We start from the raw sequence: 15,227 nt of genomic DNA on the forward strand, positions 1-15,227 counted from the left end.
TATATGAAAATAACCCCATTTTAAACTCTTTAAATGCATAAAATTGTGCTAATAGCATGAAATCAAGACCGAATTTAGGGTGTTATCAAAGCTCACTCACAAAATATAAATATACTGTAGAGAGAATGGTCATCTCCACATGGATTGGCATTAAGAGATAGAATGAATTAAATAAGTATAAGTTGGGGAGAAGATATATCAAGAAATTATTTTGGAGAGTTTGGGTTGATATTGTTTATAGATATATGAAGAAATATGTAGAAATGGATAGTTATAAGATAGGGAGATAGTTTAAGAGAGAAAAAAAATCAAGAGAGAGAGAAAAAATTTAAAAATAAATAAATGGGGGAATGCACACTCTATGCCTGTAGAAATTGGAAATGAGAGAACGTGCATTTATCTAGAATTCTATACTGAAATTTGATTGTTTTATTTTATTATGAACTGTAAAATTTTAGAATGAAATAGTACTTAGACCCAAAGATGTATACAAATTTATTTGGTTGCTATTGAAGTAAAATTTCAAATAAAATATGTGAAATAATCATAAATTGTCTGACCCATGTAAATCACAACTATACAATTTATTTAAATTTTTCCCTACCAGATTTCATCACCAAGTTAGATGGTTGCCATCAGCTTTACACCTTCAGCTAACGATGGTGTCTTCCGTTAAGTACATTAATGAATATCCTTTTTGTAGTTCATGGACTCATCATCTCTCATTCAAGTTGAATTGGCTGCCACCCTCTCAACAGGAAGCACTTATGAAGACTAAATAGGGAAGTGATGGATATTTTCTGCCCGTTAAGCCAATAGCATCTCCATGTTTTTACCTGAGTTCATTATATCAAATATTTATTCAGTATTATTCATGTGTGTTATTTATGATGAAGTCCATAAATAGGTGCAATGACCAAGTAAATTATGATGAGATCATAATACAATGACCACTAGCCTTTAAACTGTATTCTAAATATTTTTATTGCATGGATAGTTGAGATGGACATTGAATTATGCGGATAGAATAACACTATCTGATCCTACTTATACGGTAAGTATGGTTGATTTTGTGGTTGTTATTGTGGAGACACCAAGAACAAATGGTGGGTGGTCTTTGGAGAAAGATTTCACTAAATTGATCTGTATGATTGAATCAAGGAAGACGATGCAACTAAATCAGTGGCCAAGGTAGTTAAATCCAATGATCCCTGTTATACATTAGTGCTAATCGAATGATGAATTATATTTTGACAATTAACCATACCATAGGTCATTCAGAGGTTCACGCAGATGAAGGATTATATGTATACGGTAACCAATGATGATAAGTTTTACTTGAGAGTTTGGACACTACTATGTATCTTCTAGAGCATGAACTGTAACTTGGCACCCAACATCATGGAAACTTAACATATCAATTGGGTTAAATCTATCATTCGTTCATTACTCTAACTATTGATATAGTTAATTAATGGGGTTAGCTTATAATTGTTATTACGCCACTAAAGTTATTACCTGTAATGATATATGGGCCTAGAGGGTCACATGCATAAGATCATAGGAGCTTTAGTGGATATAATATTACTTAATAGATATCGTGAAAAAACTTAAAATTAAGTATAAATAGGGGAGGGACACCCATTTTAGGCACTTAAGCCAGCTAGAGCTTACGCGCCCCCAACTTTCTTCCTTTTTAGTTTGTCCACACATCCAAGAAGAGAATCTTCATGGTGAGAATATCTACAACATCGCCAAGAAGAGTTATAGATGAAGAAGTGGAGAGCCAAGAGCAAATTGATCATGTGGATACTTCTTGATGTCAAACATAAGAATCACTTCAAAAAAATCTCCAAGGAACAAGTCGAGGGTAGAAAAAATTCCCCACAAGATACCTATTTTTTTGTTTCATAGTGATTTAGAATTGATTTCAGGATCCGTTGCTTATTAAAATATTTTCTAGCCTTTAACCAAATGACCAAAAACCAAGACTATTCAGCCCTTGCTCCTAGTTGGTGCTTCCTGTTTTGTCATTAGCAGCAAAGACCATCACTAATTTGGTGCCTAAAAGAAGTGTTATCATAATAGGGCATTGATATTGTCCACCCAATTTTCTAAAAAATATTACAAGGTCAAGACTAAAGAAATAGTTTTAGGAGAAGGTAAGGTTGATGTTGGATTCTAGAGGCGTTGATCTAGATGAGCACAATGATTCCACACAGTCGAAGGCTCATAACAAAATCATAATGGCATCAATAAAACATTAAAACGAAGAACATATGCACGGATCACATCCCTAATTTCTTGGATCCCAGATTGAGATGAGTCAAGCTGCTCAAGTGTGCAGCCTCTAGGTGTATCCACACGATCCTTGACACGTCGAATCTCCTCCTTTACCCTTGCAAACTCCATTCACCCTTTATCATTGTCGTTATGTCGTCACCATCGCGTTAGGAGTGGAGCGGAGGTGTGGGGAGAAGGGAGAAGGGGAAGGCCCCTGAACAATTCTAGCTTGGGGAAATTTTATTCAAGGCCTTCCCCGATTTATAAGACGTGGGTATTTTTCATAAAAAAAAACCCCAAAACTTCAGTATATCTTCAGACATCCAAAGACCATTTGTGTGTGTGACCCTCTAGGCCCATGTGTAGGTCTAGTTAATGACTCGAGAAGCCAAGTAACCTTTATTGCCCTTCCAAGTTAATTAACTATATCATCGTATAGATAAATTAATATTGGATCAATTTAACCCAATTGATAGGTTCAATCTCTAACACGTATATCGACTCACTCACAAAACTTGTTTGCCATAGGTTACTATATAAGTATATTCCCTCATCCACTTGACACTTTTAGGATGATTTAGGGTTATGGTCAATTGTCAAACCCTAATCGGTCATCCGAGTTAGTACTGATGCATTCAAAAATCATTGAAGAACTCTTCTTTGATAGTTCACTGCCTTGGCCAACGACTTCATCGCATTGTCTTCTTTGAGGCTTCATCTCTTATAATAAGGGTGGGTGATCCCATGTTGATGACTCAATCATCTTCGTGAACTTCTTGATGCAGTCGAACTAGGACTATTTAGAATCCCATGATTAAAAACTCATATGTCATAGTGAAACTACAACTGTCCATCCACAATACATCTGTGGTGTCTGAGGTCTAAGGACCACTTACACAATTGTGAGGTGAATCAACCTGATTAAATTTTTTGTATAATACCATTGAGAGATTTATGTGGATCAATTTAATGAACTCTTTCCATTAAAGAGCACCGTGATGGAAATATATGTGGCAGGAAAGCCAATCACACATTCCACATCTCGTTCCATGTTCATTTTTAGAACATATTCATTATAGTGCACGTGTGATGCTTATAATGCAGCCTATGAATACATTATAGGACTTATTGAATTATAATGAGATCGTAATATCGAGATCACTAGTCTTTAAGAATGTATTCTAAACATTCCTATTCAAAGGATACGCAAGAAGGACATCAAAGTATCCAGATAGAATAGGACTATCTAGCCTCACTCATATGATGAGTATGGTCGGTCCCATAACCATTAGTGTGGAGACACTAAGGATAGATAGTGGGTGCTCTTTAGTGGAAAGCGTTCACTGAATTGATCTGTACGAATCCCCGAATGGTGTTATACCGAACTGTTAATCAAGTTGATTCATGTCACGGTTTTGTAAGTGGTCCTTAGACCTAAGACACCAAAGATGTCTTGTGGACGGACAGTTGTACTTTGACTATGACGTACGTGTCCCTGATCATGAGATTCTAAATAGTTTTAATTCATGTACACCAAAGATCCCCGAATGTTGTTAATCAAGAAGTTCATGAAGATGATCGAGTGGTCAATATGGGATTGTCCACCCTTGGTGTAAGAGGTGACAACTCAAGGAAGACGATGCGATTAAGTCCTTGGTCAAGGTAGTGAAATATTGGGAGAAGAGTTCTCCGATGATTTTTGAATGCATCAGTAATAACTCGGATGACCGATTAGGGTTTGACAGTTGACCATACCCTAAGTCATCCAAGGAGCATCAAGTGGATGAGGGATTATACATACACGGTAACCGATGATGAACAGGTTCCATGAGTGAGTCGATACACACTCCTTTGTATCTTCTAGAGCATTAGGTGTAGCTTCACACCCCACGTGTTGGAGACTCGACCTATCGATTGGGTTAAATCAATCTGACATTAATTAATCTATACGTTGACATAGTTAATTAATTGGAAGGCCAACAAATGTTGTTAGGTCACTAGAGTCATTAACTAGACTGATACATAGAAATAGAGGGTCATACACAAATGGTCTTATGGACGTCAGAAGATATACAAAGTTTGGGGGTTTTATGAAAAATACCCACTTAGTATAAATAGGGGAAGGCCCTGAACTAAATTCACCCAGGCCAAAATTGTTCAAGGGCCTTTCCCTTCTTCTCCCTTCTCCCAACACCCATCTCCATGCTCGATGCGATCGGAACGGCGTAACAACAACGGTGGAGGTAGAACAGGGCTAGTCAATGAGAAGTAGGAGGTTCGACGTGCCGAGGATCGTGTGGATACATCTAGAGGTTGCACTCTTGAGCAGCTCGTCTCGTCTCGCTCTGAGATCAAAGAAATCACGGATGCGATATGTGCAAAGGTACTTCATTTCATAGTTTTATTGATGCCACTCAATTTCTCAAAAGTCTTCCACTACGGATCGTTATGATTTCTTCATCTAGATCTAGGCCTCTAGAACCCAACACGCCCACTATCTGTCCTTACTGTCTCCACACGAATGGTTACAAAAATGACGTTACTCATCATATAAGTGAGGCCAGATAGTGATATTCTATCCAGATACTTCAATGTCCTTCTCAAATATCCTTCATATAGGAATATTTAGAACACATGCTTAAAGACTAGTGATCTTCATATTAAAATATCATGATGATTTACTAAGTCCAAACATGTATTCATGGACTTCATTATAAGCATCACACGTGCATTGTTATGAATATGTACTATTAATGAACAGGGAACGAGATATGAAATGTGTAATTGGCTTACTGGCCACATATGTTTCCATCAGCTGATGCATGGGATTTTATTTTCCCAACATCATACTTAAAAATATTAGGAATATTCGGGTTGTGTTGGCTCTAAGCCCACAGATTTGTTTCTTTCCTTTGTGTTTGCACCATGATATGTAGTGCATGGTTAACTTTTGCTTTCTGTATCTTTTTCTTATGCCTCATTCTATCTCTGAAGCCTAAAAAGTTTATTCTCATATCCAAAGATGCCAAAAAGGGAACATTATTTAAATCAAAATTCCAAATTATTTTGAATTTAAAAAATGAACCTCTTTTGTGTGTGTGCAGGTGGGACCCTTAGTACTGTTTGCCTATTCATCCATAATGCATGGGATTTTATTTTCCTTTCTCATACATGATGTTGGCATTTAGGGAAGGACATGATCCAGTCTCAGTCCGGTTTTACTAAAAACTTAAAATCTAGACCTGAAGTTCAGTCCGTTCTCGATTTCGGTCTGGTCTGGTCTTCGGTTAGTCATGTTGACTAGTCAATGTAAAAGTCCATTTTAAGTTGACTTGGCTGTCTCCCTACATCTAATGTTGCCTCTGGAGCTGCAATAGTGTTGGATAATGAGATAATGAGAGAAAGAGAGGAATACAATTAGAGAGTGAAAGAGTGTGAAAATGAGAAAGGGAGAGAGTGAGAGAGTGAGATTGAGATAGTGCAAGACAGAGAGAATACTAGAGGGAGAGAGTAAGACAATGAGAGAATGAGAGGGCGAGACTAAGAGAGAGAGAGAGAGAGAGTGTGTGGGAGACAGGGGGGGGGGGAAGGAAGGCGAGTACACGAGGGAGAGGAGAAGAGAATGAGAGCAGGACAGAGGGAGAGCCAGAGAGGGGAAGTGAGAGGGAGAGAGGGAGAGGGAGAGAGTTCAATAGGGAGAGAGTGCGAGAGGCAGAGAGGAAGAGAGTGTGGGAAAGAGAACGAGAGAGGGAGAGCGAACGACCAGGAGAGAGGGAGAGAGGAAGAGAGAGAGAGAGAGAGAGAGAATGACTAGGAGAGTGGGCGAGAGAATGATCAGGAGAGAGGGTGTGAGGACGAGAGAGAGAGAGAGAGAGAGAGAGAGAGAATAAGCCGTAGAGAGTGAGAGAGAGAGAGAGGGATGGGTCGATCTCCAGTCTGACTCAACGTGCAAAGCGGACCCAGACCAAAACGTTCACTTAGTCCTAAAAGGTTGAGCGATGGTCCGGTTCGGTCCGGTCTGACCAAATTTAGGTACACTGTGTCCTACCCTACTAGTAGTTGCTATGGCTTACTATCTTGAGGATGCGACTATGATTGTGTTTCAATGAGCAGCGGCTTATTGGCATGGGGATCTACTTTATTTTTATTCTATGTTTAGGTTTTCAAATCCCTTTATTCTTAATACCTGATATTAAAAAAATCTAAGAAACTATTAGAGCCTCAAAGCTAAACATAAAAGGTCATGTGAAATGTTATCTAGTGTATAAAATAGAGATGTATTCAATGTTGGGTTCTATGGTCTTGATAAGGATGAAATAATGTTGATTCTTGTAGGGGAAGAATGATAAAATAATTTAAATTAAAGTAATGAAATAATGAATCAAATCACATGGACATGCGTCACATCTATGATTTCTTGGCTCCATGAGTGAGACATGTGGAGCCTCTAGATATATCCACGCGATATGTGGCATGTCGAATCTCCTCCTTCACCTTGATGCGCTCCGATCACGCGGCGTTATAATCATTATTATGTCATGATCACATTGGGAAGGGAGAGGAGGTACAGGGAGAAGGGAGAAGAAGGGGTAGATCCATGAACAATTTAATCCTAGATGAACTTCATTTAGGCCCCTATTGATGCGAAGTGTGTATTTTTTCATAAAACCCCAAAACTTTCAGTATATCCTACGCTGTCCAATAGTCCATTTGCGTATGACCCTTGAGGACCATGTATCATTATAATTAATGACCCTAATGACCCAATAAACTTTATTGGCCTTTCAAATTAAATAGCTATATCATCGTATAAATAAATTAATGATACATCAATTTAACCCAATTATTAGGTTGATGTCTCCGGCTCATGGAGAGCCAAGATACACCTTGTGTTTAGAAGATACAAAGTAGTGTGCATCAACTCACTCACGGAACTTGTCTCATATTAGTTATAGGGTACCTTAGCCTTTCATTCATTTGACACTCCTACAAAGACTTAAGGTATAATCAACTCGGAAACCTTAGTTTGTCATATGTGTTAATACTAATGTAGCCAATATTCCACTACCTTGGCCAAGGACGTCATATCATCATCTTTCTTGAGATGTCTCCCCTTATAATACAGCCAAACAATCCCATCTTGACCATGCAATCATCTTCTTGAACTTCTTGTTGCACCCAAACTACGATTTTTTGGAATATTATGATTAGGAACTTCTAATCATAATATTTGGTGTCCCAAGTCTAAGGACCACTTATAAAACAGTAATGTAACTCAACCTAATTGATATTTTTGTATAATATTTTTCGGAGATTTTCACAGATCATGTAGTGCTCTTTTTGCAAAAGAGTACCCACTATATTCCATGTCTCCATACTAATGGCTATAAAACTGCTCATACTTATTCTTATGAGTGAGACTAGATAGTGTTATCCTATCTAGATACTTCAATGCCCTTGACAAGTATCCTTTGGATATGAGTATTTAGAACATATACTAAAAGGCTAGTGATCTACATATTTTAATCTCATCATAATTCACTAAGTCGGATCATGATTGAATACATTGTAGTTAAGAGCACGGGATAAGATATAGAATGTGTGATTGGTTTACCAACCACATATTTCCATCAATGGAATGGAGAAAGTGCCAATGACATATTTGAAATGACACTTTTGTTATGTTTATGGTCTAATGCTTGTCCAAGCAAGAGATGATTTGATGGAGAAAGTGATTTTCATCACATGCATTCATATTTTCTCAATATTATGATGTGTATACTTAATGAAGTATAAGTTTAAAGATTGTGAAAAATCGAATGAATTGAAGAATGAAGTAGATAAATATTTTGGAAAGAGTATCAAAGCTTTTCAATCAGTCGATGAGGAGAATTTTGAATCTAAAAGTCACACTGTTCATGAATGATAATAGTATCTTTACTCCATTAACTCCTCTTTATATACCAAACATGAATGGTATGTCATAGAGTAGAAATTACACCCTGTTTTGGACATGGTGAGATCCACCATGAGCTTCTTAATTTTTACTAGTGTTTCTTTCAAAGTATATGCTTGACATAATGACACATGTTAAATATATTACCTATAAATTATGTGGCTTCTATACCATATAAGATGTGAAAAGGAAGGGAATCCAATTGTATGTAAACTAGAGTATGAGGGTTTTTGATTCATGAGAAGAGGCATGGCCCACATATACTAGAACCAAGTACCGAGTAATGTAGATTTATGTGATATCCGAAAGAATCATGTGGAGATCACTTTTACCCCCTAGGAAAAAAACACTTTTTTAAGAGCTGTCTTCTTATTGGATGAATATACTTTAGGAAAAGATAATGAGAGTAAATTCTAATATTTGACTCTTAACTCTAAATGGTTCACATTAAAGGCTAGTTTATGAGTTACCTTGGGAGCGGAAAAAATAAATTTCAAATTTTTTTTTCTCCAAATTCCAGTCGAGTGCAATTGGATCTTGTATAGTGTAAATTGGTGATCAGACCATATATGGACAAAATTATATGACAGGATCTCAAAAACCAAGAAAGATTTTTCCTAGGCCTTTATCATTTTTTAAGGTTCTCTAGGATTCCAAGTGTTTGTTGGAGAAAGACAGGAAGAATCCTTACTGCCTCAACTTTCACCTTCTTCAGAAGAAAAACAAGAAAAAAATATATTTAACTATCGGGCCGTCCTTACAATCAGCCCAGTTTCTAGAAGAGAAATAGTCCCCCAATAAAATTTACCGTCTACGTGGCAATACACTGCACCACGTCAGCAAGAGCATGCTTGAAGGAGATGCGAACGGTTAAGATTTTGAGAGAGAAAAGACTGCGCAAGTTTCGCTGAAATCTAGCCGTCGATTTAGGAGGGGCAGTCTTCATCTCAGAGATTTTCCAGCGTCGTACGCAATCCCCCCGGGCAGAATCTCCGATCCAATCTTCATAAAATTTATCCGATCGAGGAGGTCGGATTGATGAGCGACGCGCGCGTTCTTCAGCCCAAATCCATCGTCTCGTGGGATCTGTAACTTTCCTCGTCCATTCGAAGGGTACGCAGAACTCGAGATTTCTTCTCGTCGGTATTTTTGATCCGGATTTCTTCGTTTTCCGTTGCTCTCTGTTCCCGGTCGGAATGATTGATCATACTGGAGTTGGGGCACTTTGACGCTACGCGGTTCGATTCGGGGATTCGATCGGGTTGCCATTGATTGATCCAGATTGTTTTTATTTTTCGAATTTCTGAACTAGGCGATGTTGGAGAATCTTTTCGTATCTCCACCGTTCATTTTTTTTTCACGAGATTTTATTCCTTGTTGAGCGCGAAGAAATTCTAATTAAAACTCCAAGAAGAACCGAAGAGTTCCTTGTTGAGCTTTTCTCGCTCTAATTTTATTGTGTGATCGGAACTGCATGAATTATGTTTCGTTTATCTGAAGTGCCCCACGCAAAGAGGACGCCCTTAAATCAGAATCGATTTGTCCCATTCAACTCCAGTGATTTCTCTTTGATCATCCTGCAGGAGAGGTTAACTTCATGAAGATTTTTTCCACGACTTTGCATTAATGAATTTTCTAAATTATGCCCAGCAATTAATGTTCAACTCTTTGTTCTTGGCGAGTAATTTAACAACAATATTCGAATTTCTCGAATGGTGGCTGTGGGACCACGATACTGAACGGTGCTGCCAAATCAAAGTTTTTGTTTCAGCACAAAAAACCGTCTCTTGCATAATTTTTGTTACTAACCATATGATTATTGAGTCGACCAAATTCGACTTCGATCCCCAAATTTATTTATTTTCCTTAATTATTTTCAGGATAATGGCTGCCAGGCTTGGCCTCTTCTTTCTTCTTTTCCTGAGCATTAAGTGTATCAACGCCGATGTCAAAGGCGTAGAAGAATCGGCTATCTCTGGTAAAATTTCATCTCCCATCTATTTCTCACCAGAATTTCACAGGCAAGTATCATCATCCAACGTCATATCATATTAATATTTATGCTGAACACATCGCAGTTTCTCCGGAAGGCAAAGCGATGAACGATAATCTCTGCACACTATGCGAAGAGTTTGCATCTCAAGCATTGGACTATTTCCACTCCAACAAGACCCAAGAAGAGATCATCGAGAGGCTGCACCATGGTTGCTCTCAGTTGCATCATTTGAAGGAGCAGGTTCTCCAATAATCTAATATTTCATGTGGTAAATCAAAACTTTATTGATATAATTTTTTATTATTCTCTTTCCAAAGTGCATTTTACTGGTGGACTACTACGCCCCCCTCTTCTTCGTGGAAGTTGGCTCTGTCCAGCCAGAAGCATTCTGCAAGAAGGTAGATCTTTGTGGAGCCCAGATGGCTGTTCCGGCAACTAAGGGAGAGGACATCTGCTCTACCTGCCAGCGGACCATCCTAGAAGTTCTTACCAAATTAAAGGACCCTGAGACACAGGTCAGCTTCAGAATCAGAAATTATGAAGTTAAATATTACCTAAACTTACTCAAGTCTTATTTAAATTTATTATGGGTTTAGCTGGATATAATCCAAGTGCTTCTGAAGGCATGCAACAAGGTGGAACAGTACAAGCAGCAGGTTTGCGCTCTGCAACAACGTTATTTAATTCTGAATTTTGTTTGCTGTGAGGTTCTTATAGTTTCTTTTTTTCGTTACCAGTGCAAGAAGCTTGTTTTCGAGTACGGGCCGCTGATCCTGGTCAACGCTGAGAAGTTTCTGGAGACGACAGATCTCTGTGTGGCTATTCGCGCTTGCCGGCCGGCGAAGGCGGAGGTCGCTTCTCAGTGAGATTGTGGCACACTGATAATAAGACGCTCATGTTTATATAAATGTGTATGTTGTACTTTGGTTTATCAGACGTGTATATGTCGAGACTGTTATTTTTATTTATGACCATAATTACCTTCCCGTCCTGATTGGATTAGGCATTTGATGTATGTAGTATTGCCTTTCCGATATTCAATATTGGACATCAAAAATCTGATATCTGGATTTCAGAATGAATATTGCAGGTTTTGGGACGTGGCAGATGTTGGTACTGGATATTGGAAATAATATCTGATATTGAAATCTTCACAAGAAATAGGTATCCTCAGATCAATATCGGAAATCCAGATTTTGCCTTTTTTAAGGATGCATTGTCCCTGTCGGGAAATAGGTGGTGTGGCCTATTAGGCCCACTAGACGTTCAACATGGTATCAGAGCCCCAGGTTATGTGGGGTTCTTGAAATCATTCTTCCCCTAGGGTGGTGGAGGTTTCTCCTCCGCCACCCTAACTCCCTTGGTTTTAAAAGTTTTCTCTCCGCTCCGGCACCTGAAATGTACGTTGCTCCACCGCCAGCAATCCTCGCCGTTCAGCCTCCGGCAATCTCCGAGCGACGCCGCTCCAAGCAGCCAGTCGAACGAACCTGTCGGCCATGTTGCTTTGCTGCTGCCGGCCGCCAACCTTCTCTAGGTGCGGCAGCAGCCGGCCGCGCGCCCTTCCAGCTGCCTCTCCGGCCAACATCCGGCGGTCGACCAGCGGATCTCTGGCTGGCCGTCCAACCGTCCTCCGACGGCCCTCTAGTGGCCCTCCGTCCAGCTGCCCAACAGCCCTCACGGCCCTTCGACGGCCCTCAAGCCATCCAGCCGCCCTCTGGCGGCCCTCCGGCCATCCAGCTGCCCTCTGACAGCCCTCCCGCCGTCCAGCCGCCCTGCCGGCCGCCCTTGCCGGCCGCCTTTCCCGGCCACCTTGCCGGCCGCTATCGGCCGCCCTTGCGCCGCACCTCCGACCGCACTGCCGCCTCCGCCGCCTCTGCCGCCGGCGCCCCCCCTCCGCCGCCCTTGTCCGCGGCAGTTGCGCTGCCCTGCCGTTGCCCGGAACCTGTTCGCCGAAATGCCCGAGGGGGACTTCGTCTCCTGGAATGCACTGCCCGAGAGGCCCTTTCCTCCGCCGCCGGAGCCTCCGCCTCCGCCGCCCTTGGCGACTTCTGGCAGGTCCTTTCCGCCTCCGCTGGCACCTCCGCCTCCAGTGCCCTTGACGGTCTCCGTCGCCCTTGGCGACTTCCGGCAGCCCTCCGCGAATCATCTCCGGCGATCTCCTGCGTGCAATCTGCATCCCTCGGGCAATCTCTAGGCCACGGCGCTCCCAGGTTAGGACTCCTCCTTCCCCTCGTCGCCGCATCTCCTCTCCACCCTAGTCTCGACGCTGGCTTCCTCATAGGGGTTTGCCTTCGCATCCTCATCCGTCCCTTCTACCTTCTCTTCGTCCTCGTTCTCAGCGTCCTCCTTCTCCTCGTGGTCCTTGTCCCTCTTCTTGGCGTCCTCTGGCCAGCCTCCGTCGCCGTCTTCGTACTCTTTCAGCTAGTCGATCTTCTCCGGCGGTCTCCGACCGTCTCCGACCTTCTCGGCCGTCTCCAGCCGTCAGGCCTTCTCCGGCCTTCTCCGGTTGTCTCCAGCCTTCTCCGGCCTTCTCCGGCCTTCTCTGGTTATCTCCAGCCTTCTCTGGCCTTCTCTGGCCTTCTCCGACCTTCTCCGGCCTTCTCAAGCCTTCACCCCTTCTCCAGCTGTCAAGCCTTCTCCACTCTTCTCCAGCCTTCTCCGGCCGTCACCGGCCTTCTCCGGCCGTCTCCGGCAATCACCGGCCGTCTCCGGCCGTCGGGCCGTCTCCGGCCGTCGGGTCGTCTCCGGCCGTCACTGGCCATCTCTGGCCGTCTTTTGCTGCCCTAGCTTGGACGGCCCTCGTCAGCCATCCTCAGCTCTACCTCGGCAGCCTCAGCTGCCTCGGTCACCTCCGGCCACCACCGACTGCCTCGGCTGCCTCTGCAGCCTCTGGCGGCCTCGTCGCCTCGGTTTCCACCAGATGCCTCGGTTGCCTCAGCTGCCTCGGTCACCTCCGGCCACCACCGACTGCCTCAGCTGCCTCAGCAGCCTCCGGCGGCCTCGTCGCCTCGGTTTCCACCGGATGCCTCGGTTGCCTTAGCTGCCTCGGTTTTCCTCGGGCTTCATCCACCGCCCTCCGCCGCCTCCAGCCGGCTCCAGCACCTTCGTGTGCCTCCATCGCCTCTGGTTGCCTCGGCTGCCTCGGTCGCCCTCGGGCTCCCTCCACCGCCCTCCGCCGCCTTCGGCCAGCTCCGGCGCCTACCACAGCCTCGGTCGCCTTCGGTCGCCTCGGTCGCCTCCGGCTGCCTCGGTTGCCTTTGGCTGCCTCAACTGCCTCGGTCGCCTCCTGTCGCCTCGGCTGCCTCGGTCGCCCTCGGGCTCCCTCCACCGCCTCCGGCCAGCTGCGGTGCCTACGGTCGCCTCAGCTGCCTTGGTTTCCCTCGGGCTTCCTCCTCTGCCCTCCGCCGTCTCCGGCACCTCCGTCGCCTCCTGCTGCCTCGGCACCTCCGGCTGCCTCAGTCACCCTCGGGCTTCCTCCGCTGCCTTTGGCCGCCTCCAAAGCCTACAGCTGCCTCAGTCGCCTTCGGCCTCGGCCATCTTCTCTTTTTCAACCGTCTTCAGCCTCCAGTCGTCCTCTGCCATCTTTCCAGCCATCCTGCTCCACGCTCTACACCGCCTACTTCTACATCACAATCTGGGTGTGGATGACGAGCTTCCACGCTTCAGCTTGCGGGGGAGTGTTGGGAAATAGGTGGTGTGGCCTATTAGGCCCACTAGACAGTGTGGCCTATGAGGCCCACTAAGGGTTCCCTCTCTTAATCCCACAGATAAATCTCTAATACTCTCTCTCTCTCAGCCCTATATAAGGGCATGTATCCCTTCCTTTCTAAGTAACAAAGTTCTATCCATTATATCTTCTTCAACAGTCCCATGTGTGAGAAAAGGAAAAACAAAAAACACATACTTTCAAAGGATTACTAAAACAACTGCCCTCTTGGAATTTCTTGGTAGAGGCTATTGACTTAGTCAATTCAGAATTAGAATTGGCTGAGTGAGATGTCTTAGGACTGGACTGGGATTTCCGGATATTGGATAACGACATGGGAAATCCATTGCAACATTACTAATATTTGATATTGTTAACCATCCTGATATTGGCATCCATCTTTGTCCCAAGGGTTAAATGACTATTTCACTTATCGGTGTGGGATATCGGTTTTTCCAATATCTAACATATGAATAGAAATATATTTTGAATAATTGATAGTGTGAAACTAAGATTTTGCGAGATATATATAGCTTGCTAGAGTATTTATTAATTTTTTTAAAGATATATTTCACTTAGTATTGTGTGCTTAGTCTGTTCTAGTACAAAATGGACACCACTATATGGATTGCGAAGTCCAATATGTGCCCATCATACATAGAGTGGACATCATACATATCAGATATCAGATATTTCGACTTGCATACCAAATTTTGGTATAGATTTCAATATCCGACATCAGAAATCGGCTACGTTATCCAGTGCCGGCATCTACCACATCCCAAGGCCTACGATATCCCTCTCAATATATGGTTTTGGATTGATATTTTATATCTGTCGGATATCTGATACCTGGTATCTGAAACCAACACATTTGATCTGGATATTGGATATCAGACGGGAGAACACGAGAAATAGTACCGATATCCAATAGCATTATCTGTCCCAATATCAGCATCCATCTTCGTTTTAGGGATTGAACGACGAAATCGGATTTCAGTGTTGGATATTGGTTTTTTTTAATATCCAACATTATGAATTGAAATATAATTTAAATAATTGTGTAGTCTTACTGTCAAACACATAAATATGGTATTAAGCTATTGGACATACATTTCTTCTATGTTTGGATAATATCAGATGTTGAATTTCAAATGAGTGTAGATGGATATCAGATCCCCCATTTCTGAGATCCGGTTTAGCATCTGTCCTGATATCGCTCATCAACTGATGAGTAATTGTAGCTAGGGAATGCCACGTCCGGGACGTGATGGAATAGTTGACAA

The 15,227-nt window shown here is 42.6% G+C and overlaps 1 protein-coding gene across 1 annotated transcript; it reads left to right on the forward strand.

Annotated features, from left to right (window-relative positions):
- Window positions 1-9,192: 9,192 nt before the first annotated feature.
- Window positions 9,193-11,226, forward strand: LOC144707246 (saposin B domain-containing protein). The gene is made up of 6 exons (XM_078580413.1): window positions 9,193-9,352; window positions 10,120-10,217; window positions 10,318-10,475; window positions 10,553-10,750; window positions 10,832-10,891; window positions 10,973-11,226. Exons 2-6 carry the CDS (start codon window positions 10,124-10,126, stop codon window positions 11,099-11,101), a joined length of 639 nt encoding a protein of 212 aa, XP_078436539.1. The 5' UTR covers window positions 9,193-9,352; window positions 10,120-10,123; the 3' UTR covers window positions 11,102-11,226.
- The last annotated feature ends 4,001 nt before the right edge of the window (window positions 11,227-15,227 follow it).

This window comes from Wolffia australiana, chromosome 1 (genome assembly GCF_029677425.1).
Source record: "Wolffia australiana isolate 7733 chromosome 1, ASM2967742v1".
Classification (NCBI taxonomy): Eukaryota; Viridiplantae; Streptophyta; class Magnoliopsida; order Alismatales; family Araceae; genus Wolffia; species Wolffia australiana.

Excerpts from the sequence above, each read along its gene's own strand:
- LOC144707246 (XM_078580413.1), top strand. The coding sequence starts at position 10,124 with ATGGCTGCCAGGCTTGGCCTCTTCTTTCTTCTTTTCCTGAGCATTAAG. Across the intron at positions 10,476-10,552 it reads TGCATCATTTGAAGGAGCAG|TGCATTTTACTGGTGGACTA; the intron begins GTTCTCCAATAA and ends CTCTTTCCAAAG. Across the intron at positions 10,892-10,972 it reads TGGAACAGTACAAGCAGCAG|TGCAAGAAGCTTGTTTTCGA; the intron begins GTTTGCGCTCTG and ends TTTCGTTACCAG.